This window comes from Bison bison, unplaced genomic scaffold (genome assembly GCF_000754665.1).
Source record: "Bison bison bison isolate TAMUID 2011002044 unplaced genomic scaffold, Bison_UMD1.0 scf7180017864037, whole genome shotgun sequence".
NCBI classification, from domain to species: Eukaryota; Metazoa; Chordata; class Mammalia; order Artiodactyla; family Bovidae; genus Bison; species Bison bison.
In genome coordinates this window covers 11,151,542-11,173,649 of record NW_011494609.1, presented here as the reverse complement: position 1 = coordinate 11,173,649, position 22,108 = coordinate 11,151,542, and the positions used below count along the sequence as shown (strand labels likewise).

General features: G+C 41.9%; 1 protein-coding gene across 1 annotated transcript in view; it reads right to left on the bottom strand.

Annotated features, from left to right (window-relative positions):
• Positions 1-22,108, bottom strand: part of DSCAM (Down syndrome cell adhesion molecule) — an 853,542-nt gene that overhangs the window by 59,482 nt on the left and 771,952 nt on the right. Inside the window, exons 22-25 of the mRNA XM_010835014.1 lie at positions 11,329-11,482; positions 7,699-7,816; positions 5,683-5,846; positions 3,930-4,028 (exon numbers count right to left, since the gene is read on the bottom strand). Of these exons, the coding sequence (XP_010833316.1) occupies positions 3,930-4,028; positions 5,683-5,846; positions 7,699-7,816; positions 11,329-11,482 (535 nt within the window). The remainder of the gene's footprint in view (positions 1-3,929; positions 4,029-5,682; positions 5,847-7,698; positions 7,817-11,328; positions 11,483-22,108) is intronic.

The following is a 22,108-nucleotide window of genomic DNA, read 5'->3' as shown; positions in this document are numbered from 1 at the left end:
TGTGTATCTTCAGAAGAGAATAATTGCGCTCCAGGACACTGAATCCCGGCTGGGAGAGGTGCTGTGACGACATATTGTTATGAGATATTTAGGCTACACCAGATGCTACAATGGTGGGAGCGCTGGAGAGTATAATGAAGTTAAAACCACGTTCTGCCCATTCTCTTTAAAAGGTGTAACTGGACACCCGATCTCTAAATATCTGATCTTCAGAGCACATGTGCCCAATCCTTGGGAACGGGTGTAGTCTGAAGCTGGGTTATTTTTATATATTATATATATTATGTGCATGCATGCTAAGCTGCTTCAGTTGTGTCTGACTCTCTTTGACGCTATGGACTATAGCTCATCAGGCTCCTCTGTCCATGGAATTCTCCAGGCAAGAATACTGGAGTGGGTTGCCATACCCTCCTCCAGGGGATTTTCCAACCCAGGGATTGAACCTGGGTCTCCTCCTGCATTATAGGCAGATTCTTTATGGTCTGAGCCACCAGTGAAGCTCTCATATATAAATATATGTTATATATTCAATGTATATATAAATATATATTAATATATATAATATATTTTATAATATCCTCCTGGTGGTTCAAATGGTAAAGAATTCACCTTCAATGCAGCCAACCTGGGTTCAGTTCCTGGGTCAGGAAGATCCCCTGGAAAAAGTGAATGGTAACCCACTCCAGTATTCTTGCCTGGAGAATTGCATGGACAGAGGAGCCTGGTCCTCTGGGCTACAGTCCTTGTAGACTCAGAGAGCCAGACAAGACTGAGCTACTAACACTGTCACACTTTCACATTATATATAATATATATTTGGTTTTATAGGGAACCAGAGTTTTGGAGAATGGGTATGCTATCAAAAGGGGTAGGACTCTCCTCAGCCAACTCTGCTCAGTCCACAATCACTGTGTCAGGCATTATCCACAGCCTGTTACTCACACCACCTCACACAACCCTGCACATTAGTAATTAACATCTCCAGAGCACTGACCAAGACACTGAGGTCCAGAGAGGTTAGGTGACCACACTTGGGTCTTACCAGCAGGATTCACATCCCACTGTCAAACTCTGAAGCCTGTGCTCCTGGGCCCCTGTGACCATGGAGACAACCCCCACCCCTGTTACAGCCTTCATCCCTGCCATCCCATCCACCTTCCTGGGGCAAATATGTCCTGTCTGTTCTGCCCTTGTCTCCTAAGCCTTCAAACCCAGACAGCCCGGGACTAGCCTGCTTGATGTGTGGTGTCCTTATACCAGCATGCTGGCATCTTCTCTCCTGCCCATGGAACTCCATTTTAACACCAGTAAGAAATCACTTCTCACCTCCACACCACAGAGCCCGCGAACCCCAGGCTGCCAGAAGTCAGTGTTTTCCATGTGTCTCACATGAGGTCACCTATCTCTGACTCCTCCTTCTGTGGCCATGGTCAGCACCATCTCTACTGCTTCCTCCTTCCCTGCCCTCTGGCCCCTGCAGCCTTGAGGCCCCTCCTCTTTCCTGAGCTTTGTTTTCCCTTCCCTGATCCTGATCTGCACTCAACACTGGACAGGTGAGTGATGGATCTGGGTCTAGCTTCCACCGTCATATCCTGACTTCACCACTCCTTGGTGCCCCATGCCTCATGGGACTTGTGCTTTCCTTCTCATGTCCTCCATCTAAACCACTTCTAGGAAGCTTTTCTAACTATTGGCCATGGGAACCCCCATGTCAATGGCTTTGGCCCCCACTGTATTTCAAGGATTTCTGGTCATCTTTGCTTGGAAACTCTTCATTACTGAAATTGGCTCCATCTCTAAGACCTTCCACTACATGCCTTTCCTGAAATTATTCTCCCATGAATTCACACTTCCTCTGTCCATGGGATTCTCCAGGCAAGCATACTGGAGTGGGTAGCCATCCTCTTCTCCAAGGGATCTTCCCAACCCAAGGACTGAACCTGGGTCTTCTGCATTGCAGGCAGATTCTTTACCATCTGAGCCACCAGGGAAGCCCCTCCAGACCCAAGACTTTGTGTCATTTGAGCCTCAAGTCCTAGGGTTCCTTAGACTCCTCTACTGGTGCCCCATTTTTGTTTTTAATTTTTCACCTTTTCTTTATTAACTTCTTTAGTGGGAATGACCAGAAGTTGGTAATATGGAATATTTGTGCATTTGACTCCCTTTACATCTTCTGGTTCTCCACCTAGCTTAGAACCTCTGATGGACAATCTTAACCAGAAGCCTGTTTTCACTCACTCTGGTGAGTCCTGGCCACACTTACCCTGCCGGTCACCAGCTTTGGAAACTATGCTTCACCTCCCTGTGCAGCTGGTCCAGCACCTCTTGAGCAAGTCATTAACCTGTGATGACTATGACCACTGCAATCTGTGCCGTTTCCCTGCAGCTGGAGCCTTGTTCCTCTCGGCAATGGCATTTGCCATTAATGACTCCCGGTGCATTTCCTATGGCATCTGTTATAGATTTTACCCACGTTCCTCAAACCCACAAACACATCCTCTCCCCTAATCATCCAACTATTTAAAAAAAAATAATACCACCTTTTTCTTCCCTACAACAGGGAAAAATCCTCCCTTTCTCCCAGTAGAACACTAATCAATGTTTAACAATTGGGTCTTGAAAAAAGAAAAGCCATATGGGTAGCATTTTTGATTTTGGTGGTATGCAAATATCCCTGACCTGGCTGTGATTACTGAGGACAAAGCTGGGAAGAGGAGCGGCAACTTGCTATCACGTGCTGAAATGACCTGGCTCCAGACGCCATTGGCCTTGCTCTAAAATGGCTCTGTATGTCCAGTTGTCTCTTCACCTTCCTCCTCTCTCAGAAGAAGGATGTCCTCTGCCTGCAGAAATCTATCCTCCAGCCTCTCCCTGTTGCTCTAGGACCCCTTCTGTCACTTGCTCCTTAATCCCATGCATCTGCAGTTGCCCCTCTGGGTTCTTTCTCTCTGCTTGGTCCAAATATTGCTCAGAATGTTCTCCCGTTCCTATTGAGGCTGGAATCATTGGGCTAGCTCATTCCTTCAGTTTGTGAAAGTGGACATGTTACTCACTCAGTCATGTCTGACTCTTTGTGACCCCATGGACTGTAACCTGCCAGGCTCTACTGTCCATGGGATTCTCCAGGCAAGAATACTGGTGTGGGTTGCCATTTCCTTCTCCAGGGGATCTTCCCAACCCAGGGGTTGAACCCAGGTCTCCCACATTGCAGGCAGATTCTTTACCCTCTGAGCCACCAGGGAAGCTCCTTACTTCCATTTAAATACCCTTATTCTTTTCTACTCCTCATTTCAGAAGATTTGTGGAAACAGTAGCTCCCATCTTTTAATCCATTCTAAATCAGAACAGTCGCTGTGGTTATTCAACTGAAGGAATGAGTACCTGAACAGAAGAAGCAGTGTTGACAACAAGGGGAAGAAACTCAATGTGGCCTCTTAGGGGAGAGGCACCACATTCGTTTTTTCTTTCTTTATTGCTGCTGTCCAATCCTATTGAGGCTGGAATCATCAGGCTAGCTCATTCCTTCAGTTTGTGAAAGTGGACGTGTTAGTCACTCAGTCATGTCCAACTCTCTGTGACCCCATAGACCGAAGCATGCCAGGCTTCCCTGTCCTTCACTCTCTCCTGAAGTTTGCCCATACTCATGTTCTTTATTGGTATGTGTTAATATTTCACTCAGATTGGATGCATGGTACTGATTCTGTGAATGGATTTCCTTGGATGAATGAGTGACTGACAAGAAATACTATAAAAGTAGACATGTGTTTTTTTTGGGGGGGTATGTGTAGGTAATGGAAGAATTCATTATATGATGAGTTTGGAGGAGAAACAAACTAACACATGACAATTACTTGGTAAAAATGTGTCACTTATCAACTTGTGGATAATGTCAATTAATCAACCATTGTGGGCAACCTCTTCCTTCTTACCTCTTATAGAACTGCCTCCATTGTCCCCAGGGAGCCACGAGAGGGTGATGGAAGAAGAGGTGGTTTTTGAAACTGTGAGCCGAGGCTGATCTGGTGGAACTACAGAGGAAGCAGTTTTTAGAAAACAAGAATTAGTTGTTCACATCTTCAGTCTTCTTTAACAGTCATTTACCAAATGATTTTTAACAGCCATTTATTAAATAAATGTTTCAGGTTGACAAAATGTGCAATTCATGTCTGTCAAAATGTCTATTTAGTTGATATCCTGGGCTAAAGAGATAGAACAGAATGATTCTATTCTTTAAAGAAATTCAACCCCATTTCTACTTGGATTTATTTCTTCATTCCCTCGCCAATTCCTTGAGTATCTGAGTTGCTCATCACTCATTAAAACCTTCTGTGAACTTACTAAAGATACATGCATTATTTCACTCTGAATTTCAGCCATGATGCAAATGACAAAGACAAATGGCACCCACTTAGCTTTTCTGTTCTCAGCTGTATGAAAGGGGGAGGGTAAGTGTAGCTAGTGAGAAAAAAACTGCAAAAATTTCCAGCGTTTGACCCACCCTTCCAAGAGGCAACACACACACACACACACACACACACACTCCACTGAAATCACAGGTGCACCACTGAGTGGAAGTACACACATTTGAACTGTCACATAAGGTTTGAAGAATATACTCTTCTTATCAATGAGCCTTAGTAATATCTTGGATTAGCTCTCTGGACAGAAATACTGAAGAAATTTGAAGTAAGGTTATCAAAACTATATAGGAAGCTTCTCATAAAACGTCCTTCTCTCTTCCTCTGAGAGAAGCCTGGTATTAACCCAAAGCCATGAAAAATAGATTCATCTCTTTAGAGTTATAACACAGTGTCTATCTCTGAAAAATGCCCTGAAATTTTCCCAACTTCAAGTTACTTGAAATTCCAGATCAATTTTACATTATTAAAAAAAAATAGATAGTACTCCTTCCCTTCCCTCCCACTGAGGGCAACATTTATTGTATTTTTTATCAATCCTTCCGTGATTTATTAATATGATAACACAAATTAGTGTGATTAATTTAATGTGACAATATTGTTAACACTATATTAATTATTAATGTGCTAACACTTACATCTGGAAAAGTATACACTTTGATTTTTCTACTAATAAAATATCACTGTGCATCCAAATTTGAACCCAATCAGTGGCCATTTGGGATTTTATGCATGTTTTTAATTTGACAGTCTTAAATTTGTCATGTACTTTTGGAGTATGAAGTCAAGAAAAATTACATACACTGTATTAAATACATAATTGAACATGAATGCCCTCTAGAGTTTCAGCTAGTGTCCTTTTAATATACACTGCATATGACTAGTGAGTTAATTAACATTCATAAAGCATCTGAATTTGGAATTATTTCTTGCTAGTATTTTCTGGGTGACGCTTATATACATGTGGAGTAAATCGTGCAATTAGCATGTTATGAGGAAGGGCTTTTTCAGCGATGCACACATAAAGACAGATGAGACTAGGTTCTCATATGAAAATATGTAAACAGTGTTAGCTCTCAGGTTATGAATGCCTTTTATTTACTTTGATTTGTTTAATCTCCAAAATGAACATCTATGCTTTTGTTCTATGAAAGTAGCAATTAGCTCTTTACAAAGGCTGATTTTTAAATTTGCTCACTTTCATTCTTTGCACATAGGCATACATACAAAAAGTAGCATTAAGAAGAACCCCCAGACGTGGTACCTTGTACTTGTAAATTTAAGATAATTTCATCCGACCCCCAGTTGTTATTGGCGATGCAGCTGTAATAGCCAGAGTCCTCTGCCTTCACAGTGCGGATGACAAAGCTGCCGTTGCTGAAGACGCTTCTCCGCCCATCAATCGTCACCAGGCTGGGCGTCCCGTTACTACCTCACAGGAAGAAAAAGGCGCAGATTAAAGAAATTACAATCTAAGTTAGCTGAGGTTGGGGAAAAGCATAAACACCCTCTGATGCAGACAACCCATTCGGAATATTATATTAAGTAAGAACTAAACCATGATTATATGATGAAAACAGTCACACAGCTGAGTTTGATTATTTGTACAAAATGCTGTGTTGAAGTGAAGTCTGTGTGGAGGTCTGTGTGGCTTCTGGCTCCTGACATAGGTCAATGCTTATCATATACCAAACGAGATTGGTTCTGTGGGCAGATATACCATTTTGACCAGATCATATCGGGACAATTAAGTTTTGGGGTGGCTTGTAGATTCATGGAAAATTGCAGTTAATGATTGTGGCATCAGAAATGAACTGCAGTGTGGCAAGAGGGTGATGAGCCAACCCTGGTAATAAAGAGAGCTCCCTTGGTGATTTCTTAGCCTTGGCCACAGGGAGAAGGGATTGTCCAGTCATCTAGGGCCATCCCCACATCTGGTGGATGCCACTTAACCTTGGGAGCGTACTGATTCCCTTAACTGACATTAAAAGAGATGAGAAAGTAGTTACTGAGGAGGGCATGGCAACCCACTCCAGTGTTCTTGCCTGGAGAATCCCATGGACTGAGGAGCCTGGTAGGTTATGGTCCATGGGGCTGCAAAGAGTCAGACATGACTCAGTGACTTAGCACACACATACCAAGACTATCATTTCAATAGTTTATGTCTTCGAAGTGCCTTTGTTTGAAAATAGGGACTCTTCTCAATCTCAAATCTCTAGCTTCATCAGTGAATGCTCAGCCCTTTATTTATATCTTAATTTCTTCCTCTGAGTAAAGTACTTTAAAAATTTACATGAATGGAATCTATTTCATCCACTTTCTCCCTTCCATCTCAGCTGTTATTATTTCAATAATTTCTACCGAGCATGGAAAACTGGGTTTTACATTAGCAAAGTCCTAATGTATTCCATAAAGAAGGCAAAAGGACTGTAAAGAAGGATGAGTGCTGAAGAATTGATGTTTTTGAATTGTGGTGCTGGAGAAGACCCTTGAGACTCCCTTGGACAGCAAGCAGATCAAACCAGTCAATCCTAAAGGAAATCAGTCCTGAATATTCATTGGAAGGACTGATGCTGAAGCTGAAACTCCAGTACTTTGGCCACCTGATATGAAGAACCAACTCATTTGAAAAGATCCTGATGCTGGGAAAGATTGAAGGTGGGAGGAGAAGGGGACAACAGAGGATGGGATGGTTGGATGGCATCACCAACTCAATGGACATGAATTTGAGCAAACTCTGGGAGACAGTGAAGGACAGGAAAGTGTGGCATGCTGCAGTCTGTGAGGTTGCAGAGTCAGACATGACTTAGCAACTGAACAACAGTAACAGCAATGTATTCCATTTCTTAAAGCCATTTCTCAGAGCATTTCAATTAGGGTTGGTTGGCCCATTGTCTTGGAAGGAGAAGAGATAAGTCTAAGTCTCAAGTCTCCTTGGGTATGTTCATCTCAGATATATAAGGGATTTTCATGATAAAGTACAGAAAACTTACACAGAAATTATTCAGTTGGCTAAACTATTTTCCTTGGAAGCATTGTCATGAACTTAAAGCTAAGAATTTTAAGAGAATTGACATGATAGATCAGATCCTTTTAGTACTAAAGCTGAGATTCCTCCCCCATCACCCTCAACCAGCTTCCTCTCTATTGCAGAAGACTGAGTAGTTTTCCTGTAGCTTTCATGAGTGTAAATCTACAACTTTATATCACGAGACCCAGAACAGTGTCCGAAGCACTCTCCTAGTGTTGTATTGAGGGCATACATTGGGTTACTGGTTACCTGTCTTTCATCCACTTTACGGCAGGAGAGGGGTCCCCAACAGCTTTACAAGGCAAGGCAATGTCTTTCATCCAGGGAGTAGTCACCGTGCCACTGAAGGTCAGGATTCGTGCGGGAGCTGGACCACCAAACAGAGCAGAAGCACAGTGACTCTATGGATTCGTCTACAGAGGCCAAGATGACCTTCCCTAAACCAGTGACACCCCCCAAAGGTGAGTGCAGCCCTGCCAATCAATGTCACACTTCTCAACACTATTCCTTGTATCAGTGTGTCTAAGGGATTTTCATTGTACGAACATATGAACTGTTGAAAATCCCTACTATAGTATTTTCTCCCCTTGTATCAACTAGACACGGTGATCTCAAATTAAATATGTGGGACTTCATAAGCCTAGCAGCTCCAAGCTGTGCTTTCTGTGAGCCCAGTTATTTTTCGAAGCACTTTATTAAGCAATTTATCTCAACACCCCAAACTGCACATTAAAATATACTTTTAATATCTGAGAGAAGAGACAAAACAAAACATAAAGCCCCAAGACAGGAAGAGGTAATACTGGAATGACTTCTATTTATCAGTTTTGTGGTAGTTTCCCAGCTTTTTTATATCAGCTTGATCTTCAGCACGAATGTTAAGGGAAAAATTCCAGTGACCTCTCTTGAAGTATCACTATTTTCTTGGGACAGTGATTCAGATGCTGGAACAAAAGCTTCTCCTGGGGACATTGGGCACTGGGACAGTCCCGAAGTGGCCAAAGAACATGGGGGTGGGGGGAGGGAAAAGCCCAGGGCAGCCCTGTTTGCAGGGACATCCTTGGATACCGGAGAGGCCCTGTACTAACAGGTTGCTAGCATCATCTTCTTGGGTGAGACACAAAAGCTGGCAGAGGCACCAAGAGATGAGTCTTCCAGAGGCAAAATGATCTGCTTGACCTCTGCCATGCCCTGGGACCCTGGTTTCCAGGATGCTCCCTCCAGAAGCTCAGCCCATCTAGATGCACAGACAAGAAGCCTGCAGGCAGAAGCCGTTTCAATCTGATTCTGGACTCAAAAAGATGGGACCAGTGTTGGGACCCTTGCACCATTTTGGACTTGATGGTTGAGATTGACCAATGGACATGAGGGCCAGGCTCCTCAGGAAAGTACTGGAATTCAAGGAAAGGTGGAGTTCCTGGAGCCAACTCAACAGGAGTCACCCTGGTCTAGAACACAATTTATTGTGAACTAGCAGCCAACTCTGACTTTTGTTGTTTTGAGCACTGGAGGCCAGAGCAGAGAGCGAGGCAGTGCCAGTGGGCTCAGAGGCAGAGTCTATTTTATGCAACAAATGTTACAGCAAAACCCACCCACATGCTTGAAGCAACATGCCCTGCCCGAAAAGGAAACTGTGGCTCTTCCTCCTGAGGGGAGTGTCTTCAGAGGCAGCCCATAAAGGAGACCCTGTCACCGTGGAATGCTCTATCAGTAATTGACATTTCTGATTTTCCATCATGGTAACAAAAATATCCTGGGCAGGTGGCATTGGATTTCTGACACTGGAAGGCTGGTCCCTTTCATACCTTTCAGACCATCCTCTTATATGAGGAGGAATGTTCATGCAGCAAAATGGGGGTTGATTAGGGAAACTCAGCTAGAGGTAGGGCTTTTAAGCTTTCCAATAGCCCCCTCCCCTTGTAAAAAAAATACATTTTACTTTGAATTCCAGAAGCTGCACATATGTTATATGCGTGTGAATGAAAATAAGGTTCTACACATGAATGCTTACTGTGTCATGCATTCTGATCTTTTCTACTTTTTTTTCAAGCCTAGTCTAGATTCCTTGACTCAATTCTATTCTGGTCATTTCAGTTCTTTAATATGCTGACTCTAACTCCTAAACTTCACTCCAGGACTTAGGAGTGCTTTTCCACCAGCGTTTTGTGAAAGCACTGGCTAAAACCACTTCATCTTCAAGCCCAACAACCGTGGTTTCTAGAATTAATGCCTGTTGGTAGCAGTTGGCATGTTTAGGATCCCACTGTGAAATTCTAAGACTAAGCAAACTGGAGCAGGCAAGAGAATCACGTAGAATCTTTGGTGAAAAAATGCAGATTTCTCTTCTAGCTCTGTGATTCAGCGGATCTCAGGGCGGGGCGGGGCGGGGAGCACTCCAGGAGGCTGTCTTTGAATGAGGACCTCAGGTGATTCTAATCAGATACTGTGCCTCATCAGCAACCTGATGTCTTTCCCAGTTCCTGTGGTGCTCTAGCTACATGGCCCTGAGCTCTGTGCTGCCCCCTGACCCTGGGCTTCCTCCCAGGACACCATTCCTCCAGGACTGGGTCTGTGGTTGCATTCTGCTCCTCCTTGTACCAAAGCCCCAGCCCTATTCCTGAACCTAACCCTGGATTTTAAAGCGGGATCTGCCAGCCTGCCTTGACCTCCCAAAAAATACAACATAAGCTGCACCTGCTGCCTCTGCCTTTGGGCAGCCCCGTCTGTCCAGCTTAGACCTTTTGGCCATTATAGTTTACAGTTTGCCAGGGTCTGGGGCTCCTGGGCGGTGCCAGCCCTCTGGATGCCTGCACCAACCCAGAGGCATTCCCTAGCTCAGCTCCTTTTTGGAAAGCCCATCTTGATCATCATCTCCAACTCTGGGTGAACTCTGGTTAAAAGTGAGAAGCTGGAATCTTGGAAGGTTTGTTTTCTCTTTCAGGCATCTGGAAGCCTTAAGAGTACTAAATTTTCAATGTGGTATATTTCAGAGTCAGGAGCATCTCTGGTTGGCTTGGAATTGTGAGGTAAATACTTTTGTTCATTGACAAGGGCTAATTTATGGGGACTCTGAATACTGTATGGCAGCAATTACCAGAAGTCAAATAAGAATATTCTGTGTCTGTATGTGCTTTTTAGGGCCAGTATAACATCTTAACGTGAAGATATTATATTCACTTTGTGGAACTTTTTGTTCCTAAAACAAACTTCATTTTGTTACCTAAGGTCTTTACAGCATTCTGTCAATAGCTTCCCTGGTGGCTCAGATGGTAAAGAATCTGTCTGCAATGCAGGAAACCCAGGTTCAATCTCTGGATCTAGGAGATCCCCTGGAGGAGGAAATGGTAATCCACTCCAGTATTCTGGCCTGGAGAATTCCATGGAAAGAGGATGTTGACAGGTTATAGTCCATGGGGTCACAAAGAGTTGGACACTACTGAGCAACTTTCACTTTAACATCAATTTAAGAAGAACTAATGATTTTCTTACAGTTGTCAGGTTTCAAATTCCATAGACCAAAAAATAGACATTTATCTTTAAGAAGCATGATACCTGATTTTGAAGATGGTAGAACTTGCTTGGGAAGCAGTAACGTAGTGATTTTCACTCTAAGAGTTGGATGGGGTCTCCTTTTCCTAATTTCTCCTGAGACACTGGCAGTTGTAAAGCTGCTCATCCATAGGAGGTGGTATTCCGATTGGCACAGAAGCCCAGTGCCAGCTAGCAATGACCCATTTCTTGGGCTGAAATGGGCAACACGTGGTGTTCTGGTTTACTTGATTTGTGGGGCATTATCAGCTTTATTTCAAAGAGAACAGAGGTGTAAAGCCAGTACGACTGTAGTGGAAAATAAGGTCCTTCCTGCAGCGTGCCACCCACCTTTAGCAACAGGCTCCACGGTAATGATTTCACTGCTGTTGCCTCTGCCGGCTGAGGTCACGGCCACCACCCAGACGCTATACTGACGATTCCGACTCAGGTTAGGAATTCTGTAGGAAAATGAGTCAGGAGAGGCTTCAAACTCGCTGATCACCTGTGAGAGGAGACATAAATGTTCCCACATTCAAGGAGGCAATGGCACAAGTGAATCTCCTAAAGGAACGCTTATCAACATGTTATCTGTTACGAGAAACAAAAGCCACCCTCATCCTTCTCTAAAAGCTGGGGTTTGCAATTTCTACACAGTCTGCATGTCTCAGTGCTGCAGCTTTGACAGCCACCAAGAGTTAAAAAGTGGAAGCAGTGACAGATTTTATTTTCCTGGGCTCCAAAATCACTCAAATGGTGACTGCAGCCATGAAATTCAAAGACCCTTGCTCCTTGGAAGGACAGCTATGACAAACCTAGACAGCATATTAGAAAGCAAAGATATCACTTTGCCAACAAAGGTCCATGTAGTCAAAGCTATGGTTTTTCCAGCAGGTGTGTACAGATGTGAAGAGTTTGACCATAAAGAAGGCTGAACACCAAAGAATTAATGCTTTCAAACTGTGGTGCTGGAGAAGACTCTTGAGAGTCCCTTGGACAGCAAGGAGCTCAAGCCTGTCAATCCTAAAGGAAATCAACCCTGAATATTCATTGGAAGGACTGATGCTGAAGCTGGAACTCCAATACTTTGGCCACCTGATGTGAAGAGCTGACTTATTGGAAAGGACTCTGATGCTGGGAAGGATTGAAGGCAAAAGGAAATTGGGGCAACAGAAGATGAGAAGATTAGACAGCATCATTGACTCAATGGACATAAGTCTCAGCAAAATCCAGGAGATGGTGAAGGACAGAGCAGCCTGGCATGCTGCAGTCCATGGGGTCGCAAAGAGTCAGACACGACTTAGCAGCTGAACAACAACAGGGGTAATTTAACCCTTTAAATATGGGTCATGACACATCTGTTTTCAGCTGGGATGGAATACCAAGAACAAGACGGATCACCCTACCTGAGACAATCAAAGAACACACAAAATATGTGAAACAACAGTTTCAAAGGCATTGCACATCAGGTGATGAAGGACAGTGATTCCTTCCCTGAAATATGGGAAATAAATGAGGTGAAGCCTGCAGTTACAGGGTAGTTACAGTTTTGTGAGAGTTTCCAGACCATGGCATTGAGAAGGGAACCAAGGAGAAGACCAGCAGCTTCCCTGAGTCGAGGAGACAGAGCTGAGAGCCCGGGAGGGGGCTGGAGTACATAGGAAGGAGTACCTTGAAGAAAACTTGATGGAGAATTTTGAGAGGGTCGCTCTTAGATCTTAGCTGAGCTGATACGTGCGTGTGGGAAAGCTCTCTGAGGCCAAGGAAAGAACCACTCAAACAGATTGGAGGTTCTAGTGCTCAGCTTTCACACAAGGCTAGAAATAGTGCTTGTTCCCACCAGCCAGACAGGAAGCCCTCAGGATCGATGGGCCATTGGATACTGTGCATAGGGTCTTGATGGTGGGGGATAATTAGCCCTAGATCGAACAATGTTCTTGTGTTGCCTTCCTGCATGCGTGCTAAGTCACTTCAGTCTTGTCCGACTCTGTGACCCTATGGACTATAGCCTGCCAGGCTGCTCTGTCCATGGGATTCTCCAGGCAAGAATACTGGAGTGGGTTGCCATGCCCTCCTGCAGGGGATCTTCCAATCCAGGGGTGAAATCCATGTCTCCTATGTCTCCTTCATTGGGAGGTGGGTTCTTTACCACTAGGCGCCACCTGGGAAGCTATTGCTTAACAATTATTAAACTCAAGATTCATAAAGATCAAACCATCACCAAATAACTGAACAGCATCCATGGACAAAAGTAAAAAAGGCCTATACTTTTTATAGGAATAAAAAAATCCAATAAGGTAAAAGATATAATATTTGGCATCCAATAAAATTTTCTAGATATGAATAACCTGACTATGTAGCAACTAATGAACGGATAAAGAAAATGTATTGCACCATAAAATAGAGGATTATTCAGCAATATAAAGAAATGAAGCACTGATACATGCTTAACTTCCATAAATCATGAAAACACTATACTAAGTGAAAGAAGCCAATCCCAATGAACTATTTACCAGATCATTATGCTTAGATTACCATATTAGGCTATGTCATATTAGACTAATATGATTATCATATGAGATTAATATGATTACCTTGTATGAAATGTTCAGAATAGGCAAATCCATAGTAGCAGAAAGTAGATTAATGGTTTCCCAGGGCAGGATAGAAGAGGGGAAGAATGGGGATACATTGATAGTGGGCATGGTGGGATGATGAATGTTCTAAAATTGGATATCAATAGGGACTCTACAACCCTCTAAATATTCTAAAAGTCACTGAATTATATACTATAAAAGCATGGATTTCATGGTATGTGAACTATAACTAAAACAGAAAAACCTGTTAAAATGGATGGACCTAGAGATGATCATACTAAGTCAGAAAGTGAAAAACAAATATGATATGACATCAGAATCACAGACATAGAGAACAGACTTGGGGTTACCAGGAGACAGAGGGTAGGGGACGGTGGATTGGGAGTTTGGGATTAGCAGAGGGAAGCTGGTGCACACAGCATGGGAAAGCAACACGGCACTACTGTATAACACGGGGACTGTATCCAATGCCCTGTGATGATAACACGGGGACTGTATTCAACACCCTGTGATGATAACATGGGGACTATATTCAATACCCCGTGATGATAACACGGGGACTGTATCCAATGCCCTGTGATGATAACACGGGGACTGTATCCAATGCCCTGTGACGATAACACGGGGACTGTATTCAACACCCTGTGATGATAACATGGGGACTGTATTCAATACCCTGTGATGATAACACAGGGACTGTATCCAACGCCCTGTGATGATAACATGGGGACTGTATTCAACACCCTGTGATGATAACACAGGGACTGTATTTAATATCCCGTGATGATAACACAGGGAGCTGTATTCAATACCCTGTGATGAGTCGCAATGGAAAGACATGAAAAAAGATGCTGTTCAGCAGAAATTAACACATTATACTTCGATAAAATAAATTATAAAAAACTTACAAAAATTCCAAAAATGCAAAGAAACAACAAAAAGCAAGACTCGTACATACAATATAATTTAATCAATCAAAATTGACCTATAATTGACAAAGATTTTACAGACAAGGGCATTAAAATGGTTATAATTGTATTATAGTTGCATTATAACTATAGATATTAAAAGCCTAAACATAGACACGAATGATATAAAAAGACCAAAATCAAACTTGAGATGAAATTATAATATGTGACAAGAATTATACACTGGATTAGATTAATAGTAGAGTAGATCTTGCAGGAAAAAAAGGGTTAGCAAACTTGAAGTTATATTACTAGATGAAGCACAGAGATAAAAGAGAATACAAAATCTAACACAGCATTAATGAGCTATGGAGCAACATCAAGCAGCTTAACATATATGTATTTGGAACCACTAAAGGAGGCAGGACAGAAAAAAAGCGTTTGAAGAAATACTGGTTAAAATTTTTTTGCAATTTGATGAAAACTATAAGCCCAGAAAGCCAAAAATCTAAATAAAATCCAGCCACAAAATTTGAATAAAACCATGCCAAGGTACATCATAATCTAATTAAGAAGACAGTCGTAAAAGGAGCTAGAGAAAAACCATGTTAGATAACATTAAGAACAAAGACAAGGATGTCAGATCTCTTATATGCGCAATCTGGAGAGGAATGATACAAATAAAGTTTTGTCTCTGTTTCATCTATTAATATATATTATTTATAAAACAGAAACAGACTCACAGACTTAGAGAATGACCTTATGGTTGCTGGGGGCAGGGAGAATGGGGGGCTAGTTAGGGAATTTGGGATCCACATGTACACACTGCTGTATTTAAAATGGATAACCAACAAGGACCTACTACTGTATAACCACATGGAACTCTGCTCTATGTTATGTGGTAGCCTGCATGCAAGGAGGGGTTTGGGGGAGAATGGATACAATATATATATGACTGACTGTCTTCGCTGTTCATCTGAAACTACCACAGCATTGTCAGTTGGCTATGAAAGTGAAAGTGACGTCGCTCAGTCGTGTCCGACTCTTTGCGACCCCACGGACTGTAGCCTACCACGCTCCTCCATCCATGGGATTTTCCAGGCAAGGGTACTGCCGTGGGTTGCCATTTCCTTCTTCAGAGGATCTTCCCGACCCAGGGATTGAACCCGGGTCTTCCGAATTGCAGGCAGACACTTTACTGTCTGAGCTACCAGGGAAGTAATTGGCTATAGTCCCATATAAAATAAAAAGTTGAAAAAAGGAAGGATGTCAGTGAGTCTTGTCAAAAACAATTTTAATCTGAATATCTTCCCTTAAGTCATATATTGAAAGCACACTCTTCCAGGACATGGAAGCAACCTAAATGTCTATCAACAGAGGAATGGATAAAAAAAATGTAGTACATATATATATCATAGAATACTACTCAGCCATAAAAAAGCAGAAAATAATGCCATTTACAGCAATATGGATGGACCTAATGGCAATCCACTCCAGTACTCTTGCCTGGAAAATCCCATGGACAGAGGAGCCTGGTAGGCTACAGTCCATGGGGTCGCAGAGAGTCGGACACGACTGAGCGACTTCACTTCACTTAATGACTGTCCTGTTGAGTGAAGTAAGTCAGACACAGAAAGACAAGTATCATATGATATTGCTTATATGTAGAATCTTATAAAAGAACAAAAATGAATTTATTTACAAAACAGAAGTACAGTCACAAATGTAGAAAACAAACTTATGATTACGGGGGAAATAAACTGAGAGATTGGGACTGACATATACATGCTATTATATATAAAATAGATAACTAATAAGAACCTGCTGTAGAGCACAGGAAATTCTACTTAATACTCTGCACTGGACTATCTGGGGAAAATCTAAAGAATGAATGGACATATGTGTTGATATATGTATAATTGATTCACTTTTCTGATTCATACACCAGAAACTAGCACAACATTATAAACCAAATATACTCCAATAAATTTTTTTAAAAAGATAAACAAGTACTAGGGATGTAATATACAACATGATAAGTAAAATTAACACTGCTGTATGTTATATTATGAAAATTAAGAGAGTAAATCCTAAGAATTCTCATCACAAGGAAAAATTTTTTTCTATTTCTTTAATTTTATATCTATATGAGATGACAGAGGTTCACTAACCTTACTATAGTAATCATTTCATGATATGTGTAAGTCAAATCAGTATGCTGCACACCTTAAACTTACATAGTGTGGTATGTCCATGATATTTCAAGAAAATTGGAAGAAAAAAATGAAAAAGATAACAATGTAGTGTGGGGTTCATAAAACATATAAAAGTGAAATGTATGCGAACAACTGCTCAAATGTTAGGAAGGGAGAAAGATGGAAGCATACTACCATAAGGTTTCAAACTATCAGTGAAGTGCTTAATATCACTTGAAAGTAGAATGTAGAAAGTTAAAGGAAAGTGAAAGTCTCTCAGTCATGTCCAACTCTTTGCTACCCCACAGACTATACAGTCCATGAAATTCTCCAGGCCAGAATACTGGAAAGTCCTGATGGCTCATCAGGTAAAGTTAAAGGAGTGTGTATTAACCCCAAAGAAGCCATTAAAGTTACAAAATAAGAGTACAGTGAAAGCAATGAGCCAACAAAAAATAAAATGGAATTATAAAAAATATTCACTTGATACAAAGAAGGCCACAAAAGAATAAAAGGGAAACAAATAGGAAAATAAGAATGTAGCAAGATTGTAGGCTTAAACTGTGTCCATGTAACTATACTTATATTAAGTGTTAATGCTCTAAAATCCTAATTAAAGAGAAAGATTTTGAGACTGGATATGAAAGCAATATCTAAATACATGCTGCCAACAAGAAATGTTTTTCAAATATAAAAATACAATTAGGCTAAAAATAAAAGGACAGAAAAGCTATCCCAGGCTGTATTATTATTATTATTTTTTGCTGTTTAGTTGCTAAGTCACGTCTGACTTTTTGCGACCCCATGGACTGTAGCCCACAAGGCTCCTCTGTCCGTGGGATTACCCAGGCAAGAAAGCTGGAGTAGGTTGCCATTTCCTTCTCCATCTCAGGCTACCATCAATCAAAAAAAAGTTGGAGTGGTTTTCTTAACATCAAATGAAGTAGATTTATGAGCAGAGAATATTACCAGTGAGAAAGAAAAGTAATTTTATAGTGATAAATGGATCAATTCATCAAAAGAACATAGAAATCTTAAACATCTATGAATTTAATTACAAAGCAGCAGTCCGGACACAGACTAATACAGAACTTAGCACTGAGGAACGAGGTGCTGCTGTAACAAACACCTAAACATGTGGCGGTGGCTTTGAGCTGGGTAGAGCCGGAAGAGTTTTGAGGGTGATGCTAGAACAAGTTGAGATTGCCATGAAGCAAGTGGGAAGGGTGATTCTGATGAAAGTTCAGAAAGAAAAGAGGAGACCTGGGGGGGAGCCTCCGTCTTCTCAGAGAATACATAAATAATCATGAATAGGAAGCTGGTAGAAATGGGGCTGTTGAAGGCCATTTCAGTGGGTGGATATCAGGAACACGCTGGACAATGGAGAAAAGGCAATCCTTGTTACAAAGTGGCAAAGAAGCTGGCTGAACTGGGGTCTGCAAGTGATGAAACTGGATGTCTAGCCAAAGATATTTCTAAACGAAGTATTGGTTCCTACTGACAGTGGTAGGAAAACTGAGAAAACAGATATAAATTGAAGAAGGAATTGTGAAGCAAAAAGGAACTAGGACTTAACAATTTGGAAAATTCTTAGCCTAAACATATTGCAAGGAAACTGAGGTACAGAAGTGACCCACTGAGGTCACAGTGCCAGACAAGGGTGAGCAGAGGCTCAAGTTCAGTACTTCTGATCCAAGGGCAGTGCTGTTTTTCCCACTCCATGCTGCCAATTACAAGCAAGCCAACGCATGAAGGGTTTACTCTTACCCTTGTGAGCTGTTAAGTCAACCTTATGTAGGTCAGGAGGCTGCATAAGCTGCAATCCCAGCTTGGCAGTCAAACAGGGGACACGGATGTTTGCTATTTTTGTTTTTTGTTTAGTCGCTAAGTTGTGTCTGACACTTTTGTGACCCCTTGGACTGTAGCCCACAGGGCTCCTCTGTCCATGGGATTCTCCAGGCAAGAATACTGGAGTAGGTTGTCATTTACTTCTCCAGGGGGTCTTCCCAACCCAAGGATCCAACCCAAGTCTCCTGCATTGCAGGCAGAATCTTTACTACTGAGCCAATAGTACACCTCCTAATTGTCATAAAATCCATGCTCCCTCAATAAAAAGTAGCGTCAGAGAATTTCCCATTGTCAACTATTTGACGTACAGGTACCTGGTGTCAGAGGAGTAAAGGAGCCCATAGGTCCCTTGCACAGAGTGCTCAGAGGTGCCTGCACGCTAGGGTGCATGTGAGCATCGGTGCTCCACTTGTCCCTTTATCTACCCAAACTGCCCCCCACCTCCCCAACACACACACACTCACACACCAGCCTAATTCCTCTTTAGAAAATCATGGGAAAAAATGAATCCCTTTACAAGTTCGGAGGGAATTTGGCTTGTTTCCTGGAAAGCCGAAGAGACGATCCCCAAACTGTGTGTATGCTTGTGTTCTGCAATGTTTGAAGGCTATGCTGTTGCCAAATTAATTATACGAAGCTTATGATGTGCAAATTATAACAATTGTTTCTATTGAACACTCAGCATCAACAGAGCATTAGAATATATTTACAAAATCTTCTGTGAAGAGTACATGCTGCTGCTGCTAAGTCGCTTCAGTCGTGTCTGACTCTGTGTGACCCCACAGACTGCAGCCCACCAGGCTCCCCCGTCCCTGGGATTCTCCAGGCAAGAACACTGGAGTGGGTTGCCATTGCCTTCTCCAATGCATGAAAGTGAAAAGTGAAAGTGAAGTCGCTCAGACGTGTCTGACTCCTAGCGATCCCATGGACTGCAGCACCCCAGGCCCCTCTGTCCATGGGATTTTCCAGGCAAGAGTACTGGAGTCGGGTGCCATTGCCTTCTCCATAGTCTTCAGTTAAAACTCAATCACTTCCCTGTCTATAACATACAATTGGTCTTTATTCATTGAATTTTTACCTGAAACATGAGCTATAGCTAAACATGAGGCTAAAATCAATGATAAAAATATGACTTCTTATGTAAATATTTGTTGCACCATTTACATAGATGATTAACTAAAAGTTGAAACAAAGAAGGTTTATGCATAAAAACTTCCCCCAGTTGGAATGATTTTTCTCTATACATTAGGATGGAAAACAGGAGTCGAGCTACTTTGGGGTTCCTGCTGGGTATTTGGGAAAATTGGTTACATAGATGCTGTCACTACGCTGCCCTGAGGACTTCCACAATTGAGCACAATTTTTTTGGTCTCAGTAGAAGGGCAAGCAGAAAATTGACTGAACAATTTAAGCAATTGAAGAGGCGATTCATTTTCTTTGTACACACACACACACACACAAACACACATATATATATACGTAACTGGATAGTAAATGTAACTTTTCTTGTTTTCATGAAGTTTTAACAACATCCTTAAGAAGTGAGAATAGTTCCAAAGACACCAGTACTTTCTTGCCTTATAAAAAAGTGAGACCACCTACCCAGGGCTTTCTGATTCTAATGTTTTGATGGTCATTTACCTCTGAGTCCCATAAGAGGCTGAGTCAAGAATAGGATATTTTTGCTGATGGATGTCTGTGTGCATTCCCACCTATGGATTGTAGAGGCCTGTGAGCTCACCTTAGAGACTGGTGAGTCACACCTGAGAAGATTAAATGCTAACTCAGCTCACAGAGGAGAGAAGGCTGTGCTGGAACTAGATGTCATTTGCAGGTTGTTGGTTTAAGGATGCTCACATATGGTCCCATAGAGGGAAGCAAGGCGGACATCTCCAGAGAGATGCTCATAGGTGTGAGATGTCTCCAATAAAGAGGTATACTGCAAATTATATGATGTTTGTCTTAAACAGCCTTATTTATCCATTGTTGTTGTTTTTTAGTCTCTAAGTCATGTCTGACTCTTTGCAACTCCATGGACTGTAGCCCGCCAGGCTCTTCTGTCCATGGGGATTTCTAGGCAAGAGTACTGGAGTGGATTGCCTTTTCCTTCTCCAGGGGATCTTCCCAACCCAGGGATTAAAACCGCATCTCCTGTAAGTCTGCCGCATTGCAGGCAGATTCTTTACTGTTGAGCCACTGGGTAAACTCTTTACTTATCCATCTTGTTCTTGTTAGTCTTTCAATCATATCCAACTCTTTACGACCCCATGGACTATAGCCCACCAGGCTGCTCTGTACATGGATTCTTTAGGCAAAAATACCGGAGTGAGTTGCCATTTCCTTCTCCAGGGTTACTTGTCCATGAAAGTGAAAGTTGCTCAGTTGTGTCCAACTCTTTGCGACCCCATTAACTGTAGTCCATGGAATTCTCCAGACCAGAGTATTGGAGTCGTGACCTTTCCCTTATCCAGAGGATCTTCCCAACCCAGATCTCCTGCATTGCAGGAGGATTCTTTACCAGCTGAACCACAAGGGAAGCCCAAGAACACTGGAGTGGGTAGCCTATCCCTTCTCCAGTGGATCTTCCTGACTAGATGGTGCATAATTCAACCATTGCTGACATGTTCAAGAGGTGGCAACAGATAAGAGAAAAAGAGCTCTATGGGAAAAAGATTAATTAGAAGCTCATTCATGGTAGTGAAGCTAATCTATTTGTTTAAATCCTTTCCCTTAACGCTCAGCCAAAAATGATTGTTCTGAGAAAAAGGGAGGATGACTATTACTTATGAAATGTTTTCCTTAACATTCTACATAGTATATAATAATATTGATTCTATTAACATTTCCTTAATTTTGTTTTTATTGGATGCCAGATTTTCCAACATGAGGATTAAATCATGTTTAAGCTGACTTGCTAATTTCTACCTTCATTCTGTTATATGATGCTACCTCCTAAATGCTAGGAATGTTCAGTGAGAAGGATTGATTTCATTTCCATATTTTTCCTGATACTTCAACCAGGCTAATCTTTCACAAATTTTGAAGAGTTAAATGAACACAGAGGGACAGAATAGAAAAATAGAATAGAAAAGACCATAGTAGAGCTTCACTCTGCTGTGGGCAACAAGACAGGAAATTGTACCATAAGGAAACACAGACTCCCAGTGTAGTTTCTTAGGGATGAATGAATCCAATCTGGCAAAAGGAGAAATTGTGGGGAGGGTAGAAAGACACTTTTCTCTATATTTAAATATCTAACTATTTAATTTTCTTTCTGGTAAATCTTAAACTCTCTAATGTCATCATTTTCAGTTAGGACAGAGATATTAGCCATTCTAGAAGATGTGATTATCCCCCAAAATAAAACATGAATTAATCCTGAGTGGATGACTGCAATTGGGCTAAACATTTGTTTTCAGGGAAGAGTAGTGTTACGTTATGACCTGTAGACATACAAAACCAATCAACATTCGGAAAGCTCTGATGCCAGGTATATGACTCGTATAGGCTTGGCTCTTCACAGGAAGTTTTGTCCCACAGCTCATTTTTGTTTTTAACCTTTTTATTTTGTATTGGGATATAT